This window comes from Narcine bancroftii, chromosome 11 (genome assembly GCF_036971445.1).
Source record: "Narcine bancroftii isolate sNarBan1 chromosome 11, sNarBan1.hap1, whole genome shotgun sequence".
Classification (NCBI taxonomy): Eukaryota; Metazoa; Chordata; class Chondrichthyes; order Torpediniformes; family Narcinidae; genus Narcine; species Narcine bancroftii.
In genome coordinates this window covers 71061328-71086445 of record NC_091479.1, presented here as the reverse complement: position 1 = coordinate 71086445, position 25118 = coordinate 71061328, and the positions used below count along the sequence as shown (strand labels likewise).

Here is a 25118-nt window from a genome sequence, read left to right as displayed (position 1 = left end):
CCATGGTCAGAATTGAACCTGGGTACCTAGTACAGTGAGACAGCAGCACTAACCATTATTGATATATTTCCTTCCACCCCAACTCCCCCCCCCCCCCACTGTGTAATTGGATTGTGGATTTCCTCACCTCCAGACCATAATCAGTGAGGATTTGTAAGAACTTCTCCTCCATAATCTCTATCAGTGCCAGCGCACCACAGGGTTGTGCTCTTAGCCCCCTGTCCTATTCACTTCACACCTACAACTCGGTACGACAATAACACCATCTACAAATTTGGCGTCAATTCCATGGAAATGGGTTGTACAAAGGAAGGGGATGAGTCACTATACAGGAGGGAGATTGAAAACTTGGTTGAATGGTGCACCAACAACAACCTTGCACTTAATGTCATCAAAACTAAGGAACTAATTGTTGACCAGGAAGGGAAAGCCAGAGGTATACAATCCAGTGATCATTGGGGGATCAGAGGTGGAGAGAGTGAGCAAATTTAAGTTCTTGGGAGTTACCATCTCGGAGGATCTTTCCTGGACTAAACACAGTAATGGCATCATGAAGAAAGCTCTTCAGCACCTCTTCTTCCTCAGGAGTTTGCAGAGGCTTGGTATGACACCAGAAACCCTGGCAAATTTCTACAAAGGTGTGGTGGAAAGTGTGCTGATTGTCTGCATCACGGTCTGTTATGAGGACACCAATGACCCTGAATGTAAAGCCTTGCAAAAGATAGTGGACACAGCCCAGGACATCACAGGCAAAACCTTCCCAACTATTGAGTACATCTACAGGGAACGCTAGCGTCGGACAGCAGTAGCAGCCATCAAGCATCCACACCACCCAGCACACACTCTGCTCTCACTGCTACTATCAGGAAAGAGGTATAGATGCCACAGGACTTACACCACCAGGTTCAGGAAGAGCTGCTACCCCTCCACCATCAGACTCCTCAATGACAAACTCAGAGACTCATTTAAGGACTCTTGTGCATGTTATTGATTTTCTTTTTGTCCTCTCTCTGTTGCACAGTCAGTTTGTTTACATTCATTATCTGTTTACAGTTTTTTGCTTGTTTACATATTTTACACTGTGTACAGTTTATTTTTGCACTACCAATTAGTGATAATTCTGCCGTGCCTGCAGGAAAAAGGAATCTCAGGGTTGTATGTGATGTTATGTATGTACTCTGACAATAAATTGGAAATCTGACATGTACTGTAAGTTTCACAACAAGCAAAAACAAAATTTTATCAGTAATTTGTGGTCAAAGATTACAAAGGCTAAACGTGTACATCTACTCCTTCTGAAAGAATTTTGGAAAACTGAGGGGGAAAAAAATAGAAGCAGGATTAATTTATCATTTATAATAAATAAACTAACAGTCAGAAGATGCATACTCTAATAAATTGAACAGGGAGGTAGGCAGAGAGGTCTAAGAAATGGAGACACAAGAGGCAGCAGATGCTGAAATCCAGAGGAAAAGTACAAGCTGTTGAAGGAACTCATTAGGCAGCTTCCACAGAAGGGAAATAGACAGTTATCCTTTCAGGTCAAAACCCCTAAAGCGGGCTTTCAACCCAAAACATTGACTGTCCATTTTCCTCAATAGATGCTGCTTGATATTCAGGGCTCCCCCAACAGTGGGTTCTATTTTAATGGAAATTGTCAAGAATTTGGTTCAACAAAGCAGTTTCTTTAAGGAACTCAGTGAAAAGAGTACAGAATATGTATATAAGAATGTTCAACAATATTCTATTGATATTCTATCATCTGCTGCAGACTGCAGGGAAAGCTGTTTAGTGATATCTCAACAATTCTATTACTAATGTACAAGAGGAATTTTGAAAATATGGTGAGTCAATCAAAGGTACCAAGGAGCAGGAACGGACATAGCATTGCAACCAGAATTTTTTAATTTTATATTTGAATTTAGACATACAGCATGGTAAAAGCCCTTCCGGCCCCTGACCCTGTGTCACCAAATATCTCAATTATCCTACCCTTTTGAAGGGTGGGAGGAAACCGGAGAACACGGAGGAAAACCATGCAGACATGGGGAGAACATACAAAATCCTTACAGACAATGCCAGATTCGAACCCTGGTCACTGACACTGTAATAGCATTGCGCTAAGCACTGCACTAACTATGCCACCCGGAATGAGGCTATTTCTCCGTGGTTGTCCTGTGGCCTTGAGCTGAGAGTGAACGACAGCTATGCCTGAAACAGACCAGCAGAGTAATCCCAGGAAAAGTCAGCACAAGGGGTCAAGAAAGAGTCAAGGAAGTTATGTAACTCCAGCAATCGTAATCTGCCACATAAGTGGAACGCCAAAGAGAACTAAATCTCTCAGAGCTGAGGAAGTGTAGGAACTGAATAGAAAGAGCTTGCTGCATAATCAGCCTCAAATGACCTTGCTTGCATCCATTGAAATCTCATTTGGTGAAATATGCCAGTGGGCAATTCAACTTAAGTCAATATCACACTGGCAATTTCACAATGAAACTGGAGACAGCCACTTCTTTATATATATATATATATATATATATATATATATATTGTCTAAATACCAGCACCTTTCTATTGAGAAGATGTCTGTCCTCAATGCCATTATTAGTTAGGTAAGCTCAATTGTGCCAAATTTGGATCAGCTGTTTGGGAACAAGTTGCATTTCCACCTAGTTGTGACTGTAAGTAGGGTGATGTAACACTGCTGGCTCTCAATCCTGGATTCAGTTCGGACCCCCGTTGCTGTCTGTGTGGAGCTTCCATGTTCACCTTGCACCTCTTGGGTTCACTCCCAGTGCCCTGGTTTTATCTCACAGCCCAAAGAGTATGTGGTTTTGGAGGTAAATTGGGCACTGTCAATTGCCCCTAGTGTGCAGGATTGTGGTAGAATCTGGGAGCAGTTATTGGGAATGTGGGGAAGTATAAAAAAAAATGAGGATTAGTTTAATTCAGTGTTTGTTGGCCTGTTTCCATGCTACATCTGCTGCTTGCTAAAATTAATTGATTTCCAATTAATTACCACTAAGTGAGTGGTGGATAGATTTGGGTGGAGTTCATGGGTTCATGAGACATAACAGGTTACAAGGAAATGAGAAATTGGACTGCTCTAAGTGATGGCATAATTGGATGAGGTGAACGACCTTGTCATGAGAAATACGAATGTAGTGGAATCTGGAGGTGCGAGGGGATTTAATGGGAATGTGAGGAAAATAAAATGGGATTAGTGTAATGGGTGCTGATGGCTGATGGAGTCTTGGTGAGTCAAACAGGTTGTTTCGACATGGTATGGTTTCTAGTAATCGTTATGGAATGAAGGTGGGATGTAGAGTCATGATACAGATCAGATATTGCCTGATCTCAGTGAATGGTGAAACAGTTTCAAAAGGCTGAATGGCCTATTCTGCTCTCTGCTGTTTTCAACCACGACATTGTGGAAAATAATCCAACTGTGTACAATACATTCTTCCACATAATCTTAAGATCTTAATGCGGTAAGAGTGCCAATTCTTTCAGCCATGTCACGTGAAACTCTGCTTAGCTTCTTGTCATTGTAAAAAAATTTAAGCCCTGGGGTTGCCTGTCACTCCAATTTGCTTACTTAGTTTGGCAAATTCAAATCAATACTCATCTCTACCTCTCAGTGATCGGTCATGCAGAGGTGAAGCATTCCATCTATGTTGAAGAAAGCTCAAAACCAGTAACCCAAACTGAAGCAAGGATGTCCACTGTCAATGGTGAACAACTCATGGGCAAGAGCAGCAGCATTTCCTTCCCATCACCCTTCAAAGTCTCTATCCTAAACAACAGCTGTTAGTGAAATAAATATATTTTAAGCATTGAACATACTTTAAATGAAGACAGTTCATTGATCTTTGGCGAATATAAATGCCTCAAGATTGTGGTCCTATTAAGATATGCTCCTGTTTATTTCTGAAAGCCTTGGATCAATATTCTCCTTCATGACACTCACATCCAATCAATATTCATATTCCAGAATGATGTAAATGAATGGTTTTTTTTAAAGTTTGGTTTAAAGGTTAATTTATTTCAGAATACTTCCTCAGTCCTTACTTAAGTATAGGTTATATGGGTGGTTCTCAACCTTTTTCTTCCTATGCCATCGGTGCTCTGTGATGAGTAAGGGATTGCTTAAGGTGGGATGTGAGTGGGAAGGGAAGGTTGAGAATCACTGCTCAAGACCCAATTGTTACTGAAATAATTTACTTGAGAAAAATTGTCATTGGCCCATTTCCTTTGGAGTTATGAAACCGCGCACATAACGAGTCAATTAGGGATAATTAAAACAGTGGTTTTCAACCTTTTTCTTTCCACCCATATACCACCTTAAGTAATCCTTTACTCATCACAGAGCACCTATGGCATAGGGAATACTTAAAGTGGTATGTGAGTGGAAAGAAAAAGGTTGAGAACCACTGGTTTACTTTCTGTTTAGATTTCTCTGAGTCTCCCTCCCTCACCACCTATACCAGCCCTTTGGCCCCAACCCTAACCGGTCTTGTCTGTTAATGCAGATTCTTATAATCTGCAGTGGGAACAGATGAACTGGCCTTTGCTTACCAGAGGACACTTGTTAACTGTGCTATATACTGAAATAAAGCAAAAGATTAGTGGGACTCAAGATCAATTCCTTCATAGCAGTGAATTAGGTGCTCAATTCCACCTATTCCAAGTATTTGTACACTTGGGTTTGTAGGAATATTTGACTGTATTGACTGTATTCTGGCCTGCCATTCATTCAAAGTGCTTGCATCCACTTCTATGAAAAGCCCAAAGTCCCAGATTCAGCACTAAATTATTTAAACACTGTCCCAATCAAATTTTAAGGAGTTTGTTTCTATAATAAAATTGAAATAAGATGCAGAAACAATTAAATAACATTATAAAAGCAGAATACCAGAGTTTCTGGAAAAAATTTTTTTCATATTGAACTTTTACATCAGCTGTTCCCCCACCAAGCCATTTGTTTCTGTTGCCTGCCTTTACATGTAAAGGTGAAATTAATGTTCCCTTTAAACGGGACGTTCTTCTCACAGAGGATGGTGATTATGTGGACAGAGATGCCAGATGAAGAGGTGAATTCGGGCTCAATTTCAACATTTTTAAAAAAATTTGGACAGGTACATGGATGGGAGGGTTATAGAGAAAATATGGTCCGGGTGCAGGTCAATGGGATTTGGCAGAATAATAGTTTGGCACAGACTAGAATGGTCAAATGGCCTGTTTCTATGCTGTAGCATTCTATAGTTTTAAAATCATAAAACTCAAACAACAATTTCAGACCTTGAAACAGACTCCAATATTTGTATTCCCTTGCATGAGGCTCCTTGCCCAGCTCCTTTAATGCTCAGAGTACTGAGAAACTGAGAATATATATAGAAACACAAGGAACAGCAGTCAGCCACTCAGCCCATCAAGCCCATTCCATCTGTCAATCGTGGCTGATCTGCCCCGTGTCTAGTTTCCTCTTCTATGTCAGTTTCACAGAGTCCTTAATTCCCCGACCTTACAAAAATGGATCTATTTTCTCTCATATACTCCCAATGATCTAGCCTATAATATCACCCAAGATGGAGAATTCCAGCCTCTGTAAGAAGTTGTTCCTATGCACCTCAGTTTTGAAGGACTGAACTTTATCTTATGACCATGTTGTCCCCACAATAAAATTCCTGCACAGAATGAGTACAATGCGCAAACTGTCTGGCCTCCTCAATTACCACCCCCATCCCCCGCTGCAATTCCACCTCCAGTTCCACAATGCTGAAAATAGAAGCAAAGAAAAATTAAAGTACACTAAATGGAGATTGTTGTGATGAAGAACCCATTTAATACTTTCAAACTTAATGTGAAATAAAATTGATAGCAAGTACTGGTGGTTTTATTTGTTAAATTAACGAATCACTAGATATTTTTCTGATGACTCTTAACATCCATTAAGATTGGAATCCCCCAAGAAACTGCTTGCAATCACATTATTTAACAATATATTTCCAAAATATCTGTCCAATTGCAAAGGGGGAGTTTCATAATGGAATATGTTGTAAACACCTCTATGCTCTAATCATTATTTTTTTAAAATTTCAATATGCAGCACGTTAACAGACCTTTTCGACTCATGAATCCATGCCACGCAATTACACCCAATTGAACCACACCTCCTGGTATGTTTTGAATGATGGGAGGAAACTGGAGCCCCCGGGGAAAACCCATGCAAACATGAGGAGAACGTACAAACTCCTTATAGACAGAGCGGGATTCAAACCCCGGTCCCAATTGCTGGCACCGTAACAGCATTGCACTAACCGCTTCATTGACTGTGTCACCCATAAAACCTTCTCTTTTACTTCTCTTTCTCCTATTGTTAAGGCACCAGGGTCATGGCAACTCTTTGCCCTATGGCAAAGGTTAAAGTACATCATGTATGCTATATTTTTAATACGCTATATGTCAATTAAAGGAACCGACTTTGAACATGAGGAACTTAAAGATGTGTGTGCCATTCACTTCCTGGAGGCTGTAATGTTTGCATTTAAAGTGTGGTTAATCTATATATTGACTCAACTTACCTTCTTTTGTTTCATCCTCCTTGAAATCCTTCCACCAACCACAAATTCACCAACCTCAAATCTAGAATGTTTGAAAAGGCATTCTGATTTTATATCGATTTGGAGAAAGTGGCTCCAGAGCACTCTGGCCCTCATCTCAAAATAGTGACCCACAATCAGAAAAAATATAATCTACTCACTATAAACCCCACAAACAGTGCTCTCAGGCCACTCTTGCTTGGTGCAAATTGACCTTCCTTTCCATTGTAATCCTCCGCTCTGTAAATTATGCTCTTTAAGCAGCTGCGTGAATGCGAGAGATAACTGGTTCGTCTATTCGCAGAAGAACCCTTCTCACTGAACTTGGTATTTTGTGATGAATAAACAATGTTAAAACTTTTAAGCTTTTATCCTAGGGTGGTATAATTAGCATAACAGTATTAAAGTGCCAGGGACCGAAGTTCGAATCAGGTGCTATCTGTAAGGAGTTTATACATTCTCCCTGTGTCTGTATGGGTTTCCCCCGCGTGCTCTGGTTTCTTCTGGTACTTATAAAAATTATTAAATTTATAAAATTCAAACTCAAGACTATATAATTTTGCCATTACTGAATCCTCTAAGCCCCAGTATCATTCTGCTTCAGTACCTAATCCAAGGTGTAGATTGAATCACATCATAAGGCCCCCCTCAGTTGATGAATAGCCTCAATAAAAAAAAATTGGACAAGATCTCAATGAGAATCCTCAACAGTTGACACAAACTGCTGGAGTTTAAGCATTTAAGCTGCAGCAGTTCCAGGATTCATGCATTTAACGGTCAAACTGTGGCTTACTGATGGATTCGGATATCTGAATCAGTTTACTGGGCTGCGGATTGCCACATGGAACCTCGGCTTAAAAGTGGGCTCAATCCTGGTGTAATTCCCAGTCTGTGCACTGAAGAAAATATGCCTTGCCTCATCATCAAAAGCCCCTTTAATTTCCATTGGGATTTAAGGGTTTCTTGTTTGGAGGCATACAGAACCTCATTGAAAAGAAAATTCAAATACCATGTATCTACTGGTTCACCCTTAATCTAAATCACATTGTAAAACTCCAAGAGATTTGCCCAACATGAATTTCCTTCCTTCTCAAGTTATTAGAACATTCTTCATTGTAGAATCGCAACCATGATCAGTCAGAAGACAGAAGGGATGATCCAGCTACCTCTCAAGATTCCCAGCATCATTGAAGTCACTTTTCAGCCAATTTGTTCCACATGATATCAAGAAGCAGTTGATAGCGCTGGATGCAGCAAAAGCCATGGGACCAGACCACCTCCCAGCTGTAATATTGAAGGTCAATGCTCCAGAATGAACGCCGTCTTTGGCAAAGCTTTTGCAGTCCAATTCAAACACTGGCATCTACCTGACAATATGCAACAATGCCAAAGTTATACGTCACACAGAACATGGAAAAAATTCAATCTGGCTAATTGCACTGGACAACGAAAATTGTGCTTCCTGAATACTTTTGGGTGTATTTTACAGATTTTGAGCTGCTGATCACAAAAATCACCTTAAAATTTTTCTATCATGTACTGTTCCTTTTAGATATAACCTATTTTTGTGATTCCTATCATATTTTAAATCTATGGTACTTCAAGCATACACAACCATGGAGTACCACATGTCATTGAAAATTCATTTTCTCCATTCGCACGTGGACTACGGATCGTGGTGCAGTCAGTGGCAAATATGAAACAAGGATATTGCAAGCATGGAAAAGCGGTATCAGAACGACTGGAATCCATCAATGCTAGCCAACTATTATTGGGCACTGACATGAGAGGCATCAGATGCAGAGTGCAAATGAAAATCAGTGCAAAACATTTTAGGTCAGTTGAACTAACGCAATGTGTCAGCATCATTGTCCAATTAAACATGCTAAATTCAATAAAAGTTAATTTAATGTTTCTCCAGCTTCCAACATGATACAGAAGATCTGAAATTATCTTTGTGTTCATCTTGACGTTGTATATCATAATCCCTAATTCTTTTTCAGGAAGTAAACCATTTGAAAAAAGTGGTTGTCCAGTGTTAATGCCCATTAGTCTACTCTCAGTCAATAGCAAACTTATCATTTACAGTGCTGTCAAGCAGTGCTCCCTCCAATAATCTTCTTCCTCATATCCCATATGCTGGGACTACTGTCCTCCAAATCACTGCATTTGTCTAAACCAGTGATTTTCAAACATTTTCTTTCCACTCACATACCACCATAGGTAAGTCTGTGATTTGTAAAGGATTACTTCAAGTCGTATGTGAATGGGGGGAAATGATTGAGAACCACTGTTCTAGACCCAATTGTTATAGAAATATTTTGCTTGAGAAAAATTGTCATTGGCCCATTTCCCTTGGAAGTAATGAAATTGTGCGCATAACAAATCAATTAGGTATGATTAAAACAGTGGTTTTCAAGCTTCTTCTTTCTTCTCACTGACTGACCATTTGTATCCTTGGTTGCTGTCTGACCTGCAGCCTCTCATCAAAGTTCCATCATCTCCAACCGAAGACACTTCATGTTTGAGTATCCTCTGCTCTCCCAAAGGCTTGCTGTAACACTGAATCAAAGCTTCCAGACACACGTCAATAACAACATTAAGCAAAATACCCCCTCGGTCCAAGGTGAAAGTACCTCAGAAGATAAAAACGATCTCTGTCAAGATCATCCCCATGCTCTGCTTACAGAAAAGAGAAATTCAAATGTTCAATCCCAATTCAGATTGTGATGTCAATAGCATGAACCTGTCCTGTATTTACATCAAATGTAGTTCAAAGGTTCATGGGAAGAAACTTAATGCAAGAAAAGATTGTCATTCTTCGAATTTCAGTCAGTAAAATCATTAAAATTTTAGTAATACCCACCCATATTGATCAGTACAAAAGACTTAATTTGACTTAATACTGCAACATTGACAGAACATCTCTCAAGTCTGCTTGGTCCAACAATTATTCAAAAATATTTTCTTTCATGAGTAGAAACAGACCCTTTGGCTTATTCTATCCATGCCAAGCATCAAGCATCAAGTACCTATCTCTACTAATACCTTTCAACTACTCTTGGTCTTAAGCCTTCAATGTGTTCATGATTCAAGACCAAACTCAGTGCATTGGAAAGCATTCCTGAGTTAATCATGAAAACACGAAAAGATGGCCACCAACATGCAACGGGAGTGTCAACGGACAGGCCGAGGTCACACCTGCCTCCTGATGCAAAATATAATTTCAACAAGACTCACCTTTCAGCGCAGGTTTTCACCCTTCTATGTCACCAACAGCTTTCACGAGCTGAAACTTAAAAACTGCAGACTGCAGCCAATAAAAAACAAATTGCTGGAAATACTCAGCAGATCAGGCGGCATTTGTGGAGATAGAAGTATGGAGAATGATTTGGGTCTGAGACCTATCATCATAACTTCTCAGGAGACACTTGCAACTGCCAGGTGCTACAATCTGGAGCAAACAAAAAGCCAGTCTGTGCTGAAATAACTCCGTGGGCCAAGCAGCACCGGGGGGGGGGGGGGGGGGGGGGGGGGGGGAGGAGGAAAGAAATGGTCGGAATTTTCTATAGGGAGCCTACAGCAGGACAAAGAGTGGAGAGGAAAGATCACTGGTATAAAGAAAAGGAGAATGGTGGGACATGGGGCAGGAGAAGATTGGGGGCAGGAAATTAAAGTAGGATTGGGGGGGTATACAGATGTAACTGGCTGGGATGAATTTGGAAGAGAAAGGGGTTCGGACGAGAAGCAGGAACACAATGCCAGGAATCTAATAAGTGAGAATGGGACCACTTTAGGGAGGGATTAAGGGTAGGTGGAACCAGATAGGAGGTGAGGGGATCAGTGAGGGTGCAGTGTGTAGGTGGTAAGTGAGTGAAAACAGGAGGGAAAGGGGGATAAAAACAGGTGAAAGGGGTTGGATGGGAAAGAAAAAAAATTGGGAGATTTGAACAATACCAATATCCTAATGGTATGAACATTAAATCTTCCAATTTCACATATTCCTCGCCTCCTCTATTTCCCCCCCTCTCTCCTTCCAAACTACCTCCAATCCTGTTTTTGTTGTACCTCATTAATATAAATGAAGAAAATCATGTTACAATTATTCCAATTCACCGATTACTATGGTGACAAAATCAAACAACAATGAGTTCAATTTCTTGTCCAAACTTCCTTTGCCCACACCTTCCTCCTGGGACTTCTTGTACTGTAGGTCTGACACCAGTTCTCCTTGTGCGGCTGATTCATGTTACTTTTGTGGTGTTTTTAAAAATATTTTATTTAAAATGTTTCCATATATGAAATTAATAAATCATTATAGAATAAAAAAGTATTCAAACTAGAGATTTTCATTCATTACATGATGGTTAACCCCCCACCCCCACCACCCCTGAATCCCCTAACCCTCTCCCCCTCTTAAAGAATAATATATGCATGCTGTGGCGGCTCACCAAGCAAACTAGCTCCAGCAGTCATGGGCAAATCCACAGGGACTCAGTGTGGGGCAAAGCCTCAGCCTGGAAGCTGATGTCACTTCCTCCCCGCAGGGCACAAGGGTCGCTGGGACAAGCCTTGAGAACAAGATTTTGAATTAGTAAATCAGTTGAACTGAAACTCCGCTTGACTCAGAGTGTTTCCTTCGCTTGCAGTGGCGTGACGGCCACATTGGTGACCCCGAAGGTCCAAAGACGTTTGGACCCAACAAGAACGACATGGACAACGTGAACAATTCGGCTCTTCAGAATGCAGTTTTGCTTCAACTGCCAGCTTTCTTTACCACTCAGCCCCTCTTCTGGTTTCCACAAGCAGAGGCCCAGTTCAGGGTCAGGAACACTGTCTCCGATGAGACCAGCTACTACTATGTGATGGCTGCTCTCGACAAGGAGATGGCAGGCCAAGTAATCAACTTTCTGCAGCACCCCCTGGAGGTCGGCAGGTATGGAGCACTCAAGGCCCTGTTGGTCAACACTTTCGGCCTCTCGCCGTGAACGGGCCGCACAGTTGTTACATATGGACGGCCTGAGCGACCACGCACCATTAGCCCTGAAGAGTGATGTCCTGGCACTAGCAGATGGCCATAAGCTGCATCTACTCTTCAAACAGATCTTTTTGGAGCAGCTGCGGGAGGACAGTCACATCCTACTAGAAAATTAAGACTTCTTAAACCTGAGAAAGTGGCCGGTCGCACAGATGTTTTGTGGTGCGCCAAGCCAGCATTGGGATTAGTGCTGTGTCACAGCCGAAGGCCTAGCCACACCACATCACAGCAGCAAAACCTGCAATGCCCATGCCAGGCGACAACACCATTTCCGAGTCTTGGTGTTTTTACCATCAAAGGTGGGGATCCAGGACTCTCCGATGCCAACTGCCACGCTCATCGGTGATGACTGGGACAGACACTCTGGATGCAGATTGCTTGTTGACACAGGAGTGGAAATCAGTTCCTTCAAGCCATGATACCCAAATGAGAAGGGCTGGACCGGAGCTCACGGCAGACAACAGCAGCACCATCCGTACCTACTGCACAAGGGGATTATCCCCTTGCAATTCAGTTCCATCCGCTTCACATGGACATTTATGCTGGCTGCGGTATCACAACCATTGCTGGGTGCAGACTTCCTCCGCATGCACTGCTTTCTCATAGATCTGAAGAGATGATGGCTGGTCAATTCAAAGTCATTCCAGATCTTCTCCCTTGGTGAGGCCAAATTGCTGGCTCCGCACCTGGACTCTGTCCATGTATTCGAATAAGTTCGCCAGGGTGTTGTTGGAGATTCCATCCATCATCACGCTGCAGTTTTGCACAGCAGACTCTAAATATCCCCCCACAGGGACACCCTCTGCATGCCCAGGCCCACAGGCTACCACCAGACAAGCTCCAGCTCGCGAGAGAGGAGTTTAACAAAATGGAGGGGATGGGGATTGTGCAGCATTCAGATAGCCCTTGAGCCTCCCCACTGTATATGGTGGCCAAGTCCATGGGAGGATGGAGGCCGTGTGGTGACTACGGGAGGCTGAATGACAAAACCACCTCCTATAGATATTCAGTCCCTCACATTTAGGATTTCACGGCCAACCTGCAAGGGGCACACATCTTTTTAAAGACTGACTTGGTTCAAGGGTATCATCAAGTCCCTAGTCCACCAGGATGATATTCCAAAGATGGCCATCATTATCCACTTTGGCCTGTTTGAATTTCTTAAGATGCCTTTCAGCCTTAAAAATGCAGCACAGACCTTCCAGCGCCTCATGCACGCAGTAGGGCAGGATCTGGACTTCCTGTTCATCTACCTAGATGACATCCTGGTAGCCAGCCACTCCCACCAGGAACATCTGGCACATCTGCACTTGATCTGCAGCCGCCTCAATGATTATGGCCTGGTGATCAACCTCGCTAAGTGCCAGTTTAGCCTACCCACCATCAACTTCTTGGAACACCAGATTGACTGTCATGGACCTGTTCCTATGCCAGTAAAAGTTGAAGCCATTCATCAATTTGCCAGGCCCAACACAATCAAAGGCCTGCAGAAATTTGTCAGGATGGAGTATCACCGCAACACACTGGAACTCAACAGATTTTACATGAGTATTTTCATTTTAAGGAAGAAGGTTAACATAGGACTTAAGAGGCTGAAAGAACATTTCTACATATTTATATCCAAAATTTGTGTATACAGGCTCTAAATTCACAAAAATATAGGATATTTATTTCTCAAATTATATGTAATTTTTCTCTAAAAGGATACAACTTTGGATTTCTGCATTCCATCTTCCCATATCTAGATACAAGTTCGATTTCCAAGTCATTGCAATACATTTCCTCTCTGCTGCCAATGCTATTTTAACAAATTTAATTTGATATGTTAACAATTTTAGTTTAGGTCTTATTCCTTCTATGTTTTCCAATAGAAATAAATCTGAGTTTAATGAAAGTAGTATTCCTGTAATTTGTTCTAAAATGTTTCGTAAATCCACCCAGAAAGGTTTTACCTTAGGACATGACCAAGTTGAATGCAAAAAAAAACCTTATCTCTTCACCACACCTAAATTGTGGTGTCTTCAATATTACCTAAAATGACAAACCTGACAAAAATATAAATTCTCCCATTTAATCAGCAAGTCCAAGCTGACTTCTCAGTGCCAAGGGAAAAGTGCACTGTGAGAAATGCTGCCTTTAAAAGGAGATGTTGCAATTCACTGACTTCCCTCTCATGCAGTAAAACATTCCATTCATCTCTCCTGATGAATAATTAACTCTCAATCAGCATCAATGAAATCCTGGTCATCATCTAACTGATGCCTGGAGGCTCATCTACGCAAATTTCCGACTGTATTTCTAACATTACAATAGTCACCACTCTTCATGGCTGTGTAATTGGTTATATAAACATGTAGAGAGTTTAGGCAAGCATCCCAGTGTTGTACAATTTATTGAAGACCCCCCCCCTCTTAATTCCTTGAATAATTTCTGCCACATTGTTCACTCCAACACACAATTCTTTTTATTAAAGACAAGTTAAAGCAATCAAGGTTGGTTTCCAGTAACATTCTTGAATACTTCTCAACATTTGATGCCTCCTAATGTATATCACATTTCTGCTTGTCACTTTTAATAATTATACTGAAGGATTAAACTGATGCTAGCATTAGTAATACACAAATAAAGATATATAATGCAACTTTGATTAATGAAATTTTTAGCCCATGAGTACGATTCTTTACGAAAGCTCAAGTGGAATGAAAATTAAACATTTAAAGCATAGTTTGATCCATTACGTGATCACATAAAATTCAGCAGAAAACAAGGTCATTATCTTTAATTTCAATGCTACTGCTTCTGCTCCAGTTCAAAAAACCCCTCCATTCCCTCTCACTCAACCTGTCGACACATCTTTCTATCCCTTTCTCCCTTGTGCATTCTTCTAATTCCCTTCTTAAATGCATCCATTCTATTTTCCTCAACCCTGCTACACGATATGGAGTTCTGCTTTCTAAATAAAATATGTTTCACCTGAATTTTCATATTAATTATCATCTTACTCAACAGTAATGCTGAATAAAAACATTGTATTGCTTCATAATTTAAATGTTTTTTTGCACAACGTTTACCATAATATCTACCTTAATGTTTCACTTTCCATTGTCGATTTCTGCATGAAGATTTAAAGTTCTCCGATTCATTCAGGCACTATTTCAGTTTTTGATTCTCTGAGATGGCTCAGAGATTCAAGGTGGGGTCAAAGCATGCAAGTGGTGGGCAATCCCCCACGATGCTTCAGGAAGCATTGTTCTCATATAGTGAAAAGCTAATTAGTACCAGGGGGCTGAACCTTATTCTATGTCACAACAGGTACACCAGTGAAACTGTCCAACATTGCATAAAACAGTTTGCTCATTCCTTGACAACTCCTGCTTCGCCAGTGAAAGCTCAAGAAGCAACAAAATCCAAAAAAAAAACCAGTTACCATTGACATCTTGGCAATGTGCTCTCAACAACCTCTGGCCTAAGGAAAGAACCAAAACTAATAACATTGCTCTGTCACAAGAGAATAAACAGTAATTTCCCCCTTATTAGCTGGATCTTTGGTAGAAGCTCAGTCCAAGTAGATGTTAGAATATTTTACCATAATGATAATGAAGCCAGTGTAACTGAATGTTCAAGAGTGAGTGCGGTTGGTAACTGATGTAAGGCCTACATAAGGCAGTAGTGGCTTTTATCCCACCCCCCACCCCAATACACTCTTATATGGTTTCTGGTTGCATACCTATTGTATAAAATTGTTTAATTGGGATATCTTAAGAAAACAACTGTGGTAAATACAAATGGATAGAGCATCCATTATCACATAATCAACACCATCTTTGAAAAAAAGACCATCTTTGAGCATTCCAGCTTTTCGCATGAGGACAAGAGATGAGGACAAATACACAAAGATGGGGGAAAAGCAGACACTCAATGAGCGACATTGATACAATAGCATAATGGAAGATCATCAAGGTATTAAACACTTACCCTTTCTGCAGACTGAGCTGTGCCAAAAAATATTGGGATAAAAGCTAACCAAATTATGCAGGTGGTGTACATGGTAAACCCAATTGGTTTGGCTTCATTGAAGGTCTCTGGAACCCCTCTTGTTTTAATTGCATACACAGTACATGTGACCATCAGCAGAATGCTGTATCCAAGGGAACAGATGAGAGAAAGGTCAGAAATGTCACACTTGAGAATGCCCCTGGCATTTTCTGGATCGACTGTTCGCTGTTCCCCATAGTCTACAATGGTGTGTGGAGGATCGACAGCAAACCAGATAAATACTCCCAGGAGCTGCAGAGAGATGAGGCTAAAAGTGATTACCAGCTGGGAAGCTGGGCTGATAAACCTGGGAGCTGAGACAGATGTCTTACCTTGTTCAAATATTCTGTGAATTCTGTTAGTCTTGGTGAGCAGTGCTGCATAGCTAATGCACATACCCAGCCCCAAGAAGATTCGCCGGAAGGAACAAAGAACTATATCAGGAGTTGCGATCATTAGGAAGGTTACAGCATAGCACAAGAATATTCCAGTCAGCAATACATAGCTTAACTCTCTGCCAGATGCCCTTACTATTGGCGTGTCATTGTGACGAATAAAGGTTGTTATGACAAAAGTGGTGGCGATGATTCCAAGCATAGCTATGAAGACAGGTACAATTGCCCAAGGAGAATGCCATTCTAGTTTGACTATGGGGATAAGCTGACAGTCTGTGCCATTTGCATTGGGTTTCCTATTAAATGGGCACATCTGACAGGTTGATTCGTCGATCTGGTACTGGTAACCTTCACAGCGCTCACAGTGCCAACAGCACGGCACGCCCTTCACTTTCTTCTTCCTCTCACCAGCCTTACATGGCAGGCTGCAGACTGACTGTGGAATGGTTGGTCCACCTCTACCCCACTGCATGTCCTGCACCTGTAGAGAGGCAAATAATTATAATAATCATCTCCATTTGCTATATAAAGGCAATGCCAGAACATGGAGCAACATTTGTAGAAACCCAAATGGCCTTCTTGCATAATTAGCAGTATATTCATCACCAGTTTTCATTAAGCCATGGTAGTAAATTCATCCAATCCTGGGTGAATGACAAAAATGGTGCAACTTTAAATGCCTCATGTCTCTGCGAGTGCTAAAATTAACAAGGGTTATCGTTCAAGTCCAAAGAAATTTTGGTAGAAAACTTCACTTTATGGGGAGATCCACAGATGTTGTACAGAGGTGTTGGAGGTGTGCCAAGGGTTGCAGACGAGGAGTGGCAGTGAATTATGTGGTGGGCAGAATTATTCTTTTAAAGCCACTCTTTTGAAATCAAAAATAAAACAGTTAAATATTATTTTTACTCATTGTGTGCGCTATCAAACAGAAACCAACACACAAAACATAAAGTCTGTTCTACAGGCTTTATTCAACTTAAACTTCCACAGAGCTGGCTGTGAGAAATGCTGCCGAAAGCTCTGAGACTGTCTTCGAAGGGCCAGATCTGGCTTATACCTCGGAGGGTGATTGACAGCTGACCGGGTGGGGCTTGGACCATTCAGGTTGGCTGATTGACAGCCGGCCAGGTGTTGCCTTGTCCCCGTGCTCTTCTACAGGTCCCGAAGTCACCCCCTGCAGAAGGTCGGTGGTGTACCACCACACGCATCTCTTTCAGATCATTCTTATTAGCATGGTGGCACAACTAGTAGAGTTGTTGCCTGCAAAACTTGAACGAGCCTATGTCGAGCTTGTGCACTCTCTGTGAATGTACTTGGTACCCTAGTTTCCTCCTGCATCCCAGAGATCTGGAGATTGGTATGTAGCCTTTAGCATTTAGGGGGGAATGTGAGGAGAACAAGTTACAGGGAAAATTAAAGAAAATTTAGGGATCTAATGGGTTGGTCAGCATTCATGGAGAGAAATGGACAGTCAAAGTTGACAGTCAGAGACCCTTTTTGAGACTAAGGTGGGAAAAGAAGAAAATAAGCATAAAGAAGGGGAGGGAAAGGCTTGGGAAGGCCCAAAGATAAATAGGATACCATACTGGTAGATCAAGATGGAAGAGGTGGAGAGAGGAGACACAAGTGGGGAGGAGACCACGGGAGGGTGGTGTTGTGGGCAGGGGGGGTGAGATGCGCACAAGGAGAGAGTGAAAGTGCTTGAGAGAGCATTTGTCTGATATGCATTTGGACTCACCCATGTAGAGGAGACCACATTGAGAGCAGCGAATGCAGTGGGCGAGGTTGTACACCATTTTTAATTCCTCTCCCCATTTCCACACAAAATACCCTTCTTCCAACCATTTCTTTCCATGGACACTGACCTACAGTTTTTCTTTGCTCCATTTCTCTCTAATTTTCCCTGTAAACTGATCTCCTCACCTTCCCACCTGCACACTAGAGTCCACATACCAATCTCCACATTTCAGGAGGAAGCCAAGGCATTAGGTACAGACAAAGAGAGAATGCACAAACTGGAACTTCCAAATACTTGAATACGCCTTCCCATTCCCACACAGACCCAAATGTCCTCGGCCTCATCCATTACGAAAGTGAGGCTCTAGGAAAGCATGAAGAACATCATATTCCGCCTGGGTAGTGTTAGGTCTGCTTTGTTCATGAATGAGTGAGACAAACACCAGGCTGAGTCGAAATCAGGGTTCTTTGTTCTTTATTACCGGATTGTAACACTTGCGACTAAACATGTTAGTCGGAGAATGCATTCTGCCGTTATCAGCAAAATGGTGATTTTTTATACCCTTGGATACGTGCTTAGAACATCATCATATCATTACTTGTCCAATGACTAAAACTGTTGCTATCCTTTCCCTGCTAGCTTCCTGCCTCTCAATCCATCAATGTCTCTCTTATCTTGTAAGTACAAGGATGCATTTCACATCTTGTTACAGCCCTGTACAGGGTAACTCCTTACACATTCCCATCTCATGATGTTTTACCTTACAGTAGCCAGATGTCATCAACACTGAATGTTCACATTTAAAGTAACCCCACCCCATTCTGCTTCCACTGTTTCTAAATGTCCTGCATTTGTACCCATTTTCCCCTGCCAACCAGTACTCGTTCATTCAACCTCCTCCCCCCCGCCCCACCCAGAGTCTCCTTTCTCCATCTGTCTCACCACTCCACCTTTCCCATCTTCATCTACCCAGTGTCCTGCTACTCCGAGCTGATTGACTGTCTGAATCCCTCTAGTTCCTCTTTCTTTGCTCAAGGTTCCAGCATCTACTGTTGCTTATGTCTCAAGAAGAGATTGAAATTGTTCTGTAAGCAAACATCACTATGTCAGTGGTTCCCAACCAGAGGGCTGTGGCCTGAGGACATGTCTCGGTCCTCCCGAGTGACCTTGAGTGGGGTGGTGAGCAATCTGCCACTGAGTCAGTGAAGTCATCTGGCCATCCCTCAATATAAGTGGCTTGGCGCTCAGCACTCAGTCACACTTTCCATCAGACCTCTACACAAGACAGATTCAGACAGATCCAGGTGTGTGTTTTCTGCTTTCTTACTGCGTGTTGCTTTTTCATTCAGTGTATGCGTGCAGATTTTTTTCTTCTTTTAAAAAGGTTAAATAAAATACTTTAAATTAGATAAAGATATGTTTCTTACAGAGCTGCCTTTGACTTGAAAATACTGCTTATTCATTGCCATTAGTGGGCCATGGCATGTTAGGCCAGAAGCCAGGTGGACCTTAGACCAAAAAAGGTTGGACTATATGGAGAAAAAAGGCCTCCCTCAACATGATATGAAAATATAATATGAGATATAAAAGCACTTTACTGTTAATGAAATTCTGCAAAATAGTGCATTAGAAGATAGGAAAGGCAGCAGTCAGGTTTTGTACAGCAACTGGCACAAACGCCAACATAATCTTATTTCAGAAGTAATAATTGAGGAATAAATATGGATCCAGATAGTAGGAATTAAATAATTTTATTAGGGTTTGAAAGATCTGGATCAAATGCGTATAAATGGACTAGCCCAGATGCCAGCTTGTTGGCAGGGATGAATTGGGCCAAAGGGTCTGTTCCATGTTGTTTGACTCTATGTAAGTAATTTTTGCAAGAATGCACTCATTTTAATGCTTCCTCCAAAAGGCAGCACCTCCAACCATTGAATATTATTCAACTACAGCTCGGAAGGGCAAACCCAGGTCTTGGTACCTTCCACTTAAAGCAGTTGAATTGATGTAAAAGCTCAAACGGTTTACATTGTGTCGTCCAGCCTTAGATCTTCATTTTGGTCTACATCTGCATCCAGCACCACACTCTTAAGTGGCCTAATTAGTTACCGACACTTTATCATAGAAATAAATGCCAGCCTTCCCAACAATACCCAGACTCCTAAAATTTTGTTTTAAGAAAGCTGAAGATGTGGCTTGGTCATTTTTTCTTGAAATCTAAATGGATATTTTAAAATGAATTTAAAGAAACCTTCCGACCTGTTGAAGATGTAATGGTCAGAAAATGACAGCAGAATCACTGATAGTAATATAAGAGAGAATGTTCTTTCTTGCCTGACATTATTGCTGCCACAATGGGTCTTATGAAAATCCATCCATTGTTCACAATAACAAGAATCTACTCAAAGGATTCTAATGTCCATAATATCTCCAATTGAACGAATTAGGTTATTTCGATAATATGATTTCCCAGTGAAAAGATAATGCACATTATCCAATGCTCCAAAAAGCAAACTTCGTTACAACACAGTGCACATGAAAAGTGGGATATTCAATATGAACACATCAAAAAATGAACAAAAAGCAAATACTTCATGTCTGCCCGCAGTGAATTTCATGCCATCCAACAATTTCTGATTAGAATATTGTCCAGCACTCAGTAAATCAGATGGATAAGATATAAAAAAAAGTTTGATTTCTAGAAAACAGAAAAGTTCCCCAATTTAAAAAAAAACTGAAACTTGGGAGCAGTACGGTTAGCGTGAACGGTTCGTGTGACGCTATTACAGAGCCAGCGACCTGGGTTGGAATCTGGCGCTGTGTGTGAGGAGTTTGTAGAAACTCCCCTTGTCTGCATGGGTTTCCTCCGGGTGCTCCAGTTTCCTCCCACCTTTCAAAATGTATAGGGGTTATAGATTAATTGGGGTATTTGGGCAGCACGAGATCGTGGGCTGGAAGGACTTGTTACCATGCAGTACGCCTAAATTTTAAAAAAATTAATTAAAAAGAAACTTGTGCTTCCCCTGGCAAGAAGGAAAAGCCTGTCGCTTACTTTCAAATGTAGGTGATCAGTCCACTGTCCGATAACCCTATACCCATGAGAGGACACATTGGCGATCTGATATTGGTAGATGTCATAGCGCCCAGGAGCATCTCCGTTTTCATTAAATGTCACAGAAGTGCCAGCACTTCCTGCAAAAAAATAAGTATTACACTGAGTATGTCAGAAATATAAGGGAATATATTCAGACTCAAACCTACTATTTTCAGCACAGAATAAATCACTTGATATGGGAATAAGTGGCTTGAGTTTTCGTGAGTGCTTTTCATTGTCGCAATTAAAACCTATTTGGAATAAAAATTTCTAACACTTTTTCAGTCACTTGCCAAGTAAGATTATGTTAAGAAATTACTTGCACATGAATAACAAGGCAGCCATATTACTTTAAATACAAGGTATAATATAAATCCACATTTAATCTGAAGTGCGACTGTTTTTACAGTGTTGACATACTGTGTCAAAATCAATCAGCTACAGTACGGCACCCTGGTTTTGCTGAAAGAGGGATGTGACAGCAATGTAAAAATTCTCCATTACCTTATCAGAAACACCACCACACAACATCATTTTCAATATAAAAGAAGTACTTCTGGCAATGAAACAAAATCACTTCAACATCAAAATCAACTTGGAGGTTTTCGAGCATAAACTGTTGGGGGAGGATTGAGTCATTTTTCTATGCCTAATTCAGCTGAAGCTGAAGAAGTTGAATTCAAGAGTTCAGGCAATCATACTGCAGTCTTAAACATATGTGAGCCCATGTCTTAAAAACTCTCAAACCAGAAGCAGCTAAGGCAGTCCTGCTTACTGGTGACAAAAGTATCCATGAGTAAAATTAAGATGCCAATGGCCATTACTTTGGCATAATAATGTGAACAATATGTGATGCTATCCTATCTACTCTCTTTCATTATATAAAACGACACATTGGGAAGAAACATCTCCTGCCCTGTTTATTCTTGAGAGTGGGAATGGGATGAATTGAATGTCTGCTGTGGAATGGAAGGGCTGAATTGTTTCATTCTGTGCAGGTATGATTACAAGAGCCAACTCAATATAACCAGACAGTCAGACCTGCCTAATTCGAGCATTTTGAATGATTATTATTGAGAAAGGTCAGGTTTAGAAATCTTGGAGGCTGTCTTCAACCCTGACCTTGGTAATCAGCTGGAGTCACGATGAAGAAGCTGGCAAAATTGTCTGTGTTCCTCTTGGTATCCAACAGGATTAGCCAGGTCTGGCTGCCTGCTTGTACTCATTAACTGAAAAACTTGCGAAGTAAATGAGAAAGCATAGATGGATACAGAATTAGACAAGTGGGATAAGGATAGATAGGCATGATAGCCAAAATAGTATTTGTTGGCCTGAAGAGCCAATTTCTATGCTGCACCACTCTGATCCCACGAATCTGCATTTACTAACACTGCCCTATTTCAACACTAGTATGACTAATGTGGAGCACCATAAACGTTCTCTCAATCCAAGTATCAGCCATGGCTCAGTTAGAGGCAATATAGATCCTGAGGCAGAAGATTGATTTCATCCTGACTTGAAGATCTGAGTTAGTGTATCGGTTAATGCAACGCTGTTTCAGCGCCAGCGAACAGGGCCAGCGTTCAAATCCCACGCTGTCTGGAAGGAGTTGGTACGTTTTCCCTGGGGCTCTGGTTTCCTCCCACTGTTCAAAAAGTACCAGGGGTGTAGGTTAATTGGGTACAATTGGGAGACACGGGCTCATGTATGTCTAAATATAAATTTATAAATTTAAACCTTAAGCCGGCATCCCAGCAACAGATGGTGTGTAAAACCGCTCCCATCAATGCTTGTGAAGAACCCTTGTCCAGAAAATCCTGTTTCACCAAGAGGACTTGTTGAGTGGGCATTGTAAATGTTTCCTGACTCACTGACCACTCCCAGCATTCCCTTCTCTTGTATTAGGATTGGCCAAAGATTGAAAACAAAATATTTTAGATACTGAAAATCAGAAGCAAATTCCAGAAAAATCCTGGAAACATGCAGTAGACCAGGTAGCGACAAAACAGAAGTAACATCATGAGTTGATGCCTTCCACCAGGAAAGATCATTGACCCAAAACCCCAATACTGCTCCCCTCTCACCTTGTATAGTTCTAACCCATTCTTGCTTCATTTGCAATTTTGGATACACATCACTTTATATTTTCATCTAATTCATTAAAACAAATAGTGAATAGCCAAGAGCCATGGATTTCTCTGTGCTGACCCATTCATAACAGTTTACCAACCCAAAGTTCTGCTCTTTAACTAATCCTTTATTTATGCTTGTTTGTCTCCCACAGCCCCTTGAAGCCTTATTTTATGACACCACATTTCTGTGTGTTACTTGGCCAGATGTCCTATGGAAACACAGATATCTAATATTCATGAATCTTCATCCACCCACAAGTTACATCTTTAGTAAAGTCTGCTGGAATGGTCAAGCAAGACCTTCCCTTCACAAAACTAGGCTGATCAGGGCAAACTCCATTATTATTTGTAGCAGAGATAATAATGAATTCTAGCATTATGCTGGCACCAGGCCACAGGCGACTTGTCAACTTCCTCCCTCACTTTCATTAAATAGTGCAATATCATTCGTTACTTTCCAATTCACTCCATTTCTTCTTAAACCTGGGGAATTTTGCAGAACATAAATAATGCATTCATTATCACTGCTGACACCTCTTCAATTGCTCTGAGGTGCAGGCTATCAGGATTTGCCTGGCTGTCTCGTAACGATTCCAGGTCCCTTAAGCTCATAGCTTTGTGTCAAGGTGGTGAAAAATTGGTCAACTGGGAGGTAAAAGAGACCAAGACTGAATCTGGTCTATTTATTTTGAAGGGTAATCAATATTCAATCACACACACACACACACACTGATGTGGCAACTGGAAAGAGCTCTGGACTTCAAAAGTCATACTCCCTGGGATATCAGGTGCTCTCACTGGTGACGTAAGTAGCTCAGCGTCCCATAGAGTGATCTGCCACATTATACAGCTGGAAAAGAATGGATTTCAGACAGTGGGCTGTAAAAGAGGACCAAATTGAAGCAATGATTTTCTTATATAAGCTTTGTGTGAAGTAAAATTTTGCTTGAAGCACTGACCTTAGAACAAGGCTGATTTTGATAAGCATATGCATTCACATAAATTATTCAACAAGATTGATTAAAAAAAAATGGGAGTATAAAAGTATGGAGGAATTTTAAAACTGCCATAGTTGGAGCTTGGGACAGAGAATAAGAAAAGGAACCATATTTGCATCTCTTTAAAGAAGTTTTAAACTGTTTTGTCCTGCCTTTAAGAAGTTGCAGGCACAGTGTTATGGAGGAAAAATACAGCAACCATCTTGAATAAGACAAGAATGACATTTCAAAATAATATAGCATTTGTGGTAATTGTGGCCTCATCTTTTCAGCAAATGGAGGTCATGAAGGCAATGGTTATTCTAAGTTACATGCAACAGTTATTTCACAGTACATCAATTTCATCTTATAAGCACACTGACGACTCAGAGGCAGTGATGTGAATTTAAACGCTGACCATTACATTACTGGAGCAACATATCCAGCAGGCAGCAGTCTCTGAATTTAAAATTCATCAGACAGCATTGTCATACCCATGGGAGGTTAGGTATTTGAATCCCTTAACAACTTGGTTCTTGCTTGGAGAAAATACCATTCACTCCACTCTTTCATTTATGAACAGCCACTGGTAACTTCCAACAAGATGGAATGCTGGACCTTGTAAATGATCGATGGAAGAGCATGCAATTAGGTCATGGCGGGTCAGGCTAAAATTTGAATTTAAGCTTATCTCGCCATGTTGGATATCAAGCATTGGGTTTCCGTGTTAAACAGACAGCCAAGAATTTTAAGTGCTTCAAGGGGAGTTGGAGATATACTGTACCCTCTGGGACAAGTAGTTGATAGTGCACAGTGTAGCTAGGATTAAAACTATCAGACCAATCCATTTCTCTTTGTGTATACTCACTGTGTAAAGGCAAAACAGTTCAGGCCAAAAGGAATCATCAAGGAGCTCTTAGAAAATTTTCCAAGCAGTGCGGGAACATCATTCTTTATATATTAATAACTCCATTTGTTTGAAAAACCCTGAGCAAAAATTATCTGTCTTCTGATTAATCCAAATGTTGAAACAATTTATTGTACCACATATTCCTGACAAATGAAAGTCACAACCTCATTTTTACTGGATCTAGAATCCAATGA

General features: G+C 41.1%; 1 protein-coding gene across 1 annotated transcript in view; it reads right to left on the bottom strand.

Annotated features, from left to right (window-relative positions):
• The window catches only part of LOC138745224 (metabotropic glutamate receptor 8), a 326930-nt gene that overhangs the window by 50251 nt on the left and 251561 nt on the right, over positions 1-25118 (bottom strand). The window contains exons 7-8 of the mRNA XM_069902285.1: positions 20864-21003; positions 15616-16551 (exon numbers count right to left, since the gene is read on the bottom strand). Coding sequence (XP_069758386.1) covers positions 15616-16551; positions 20864-21003 — 1076 coding nt within the window. The remainder of the gene's footprint in view (positions 1-15615; positions 16552-20863; positions 21004-25118) is intronic.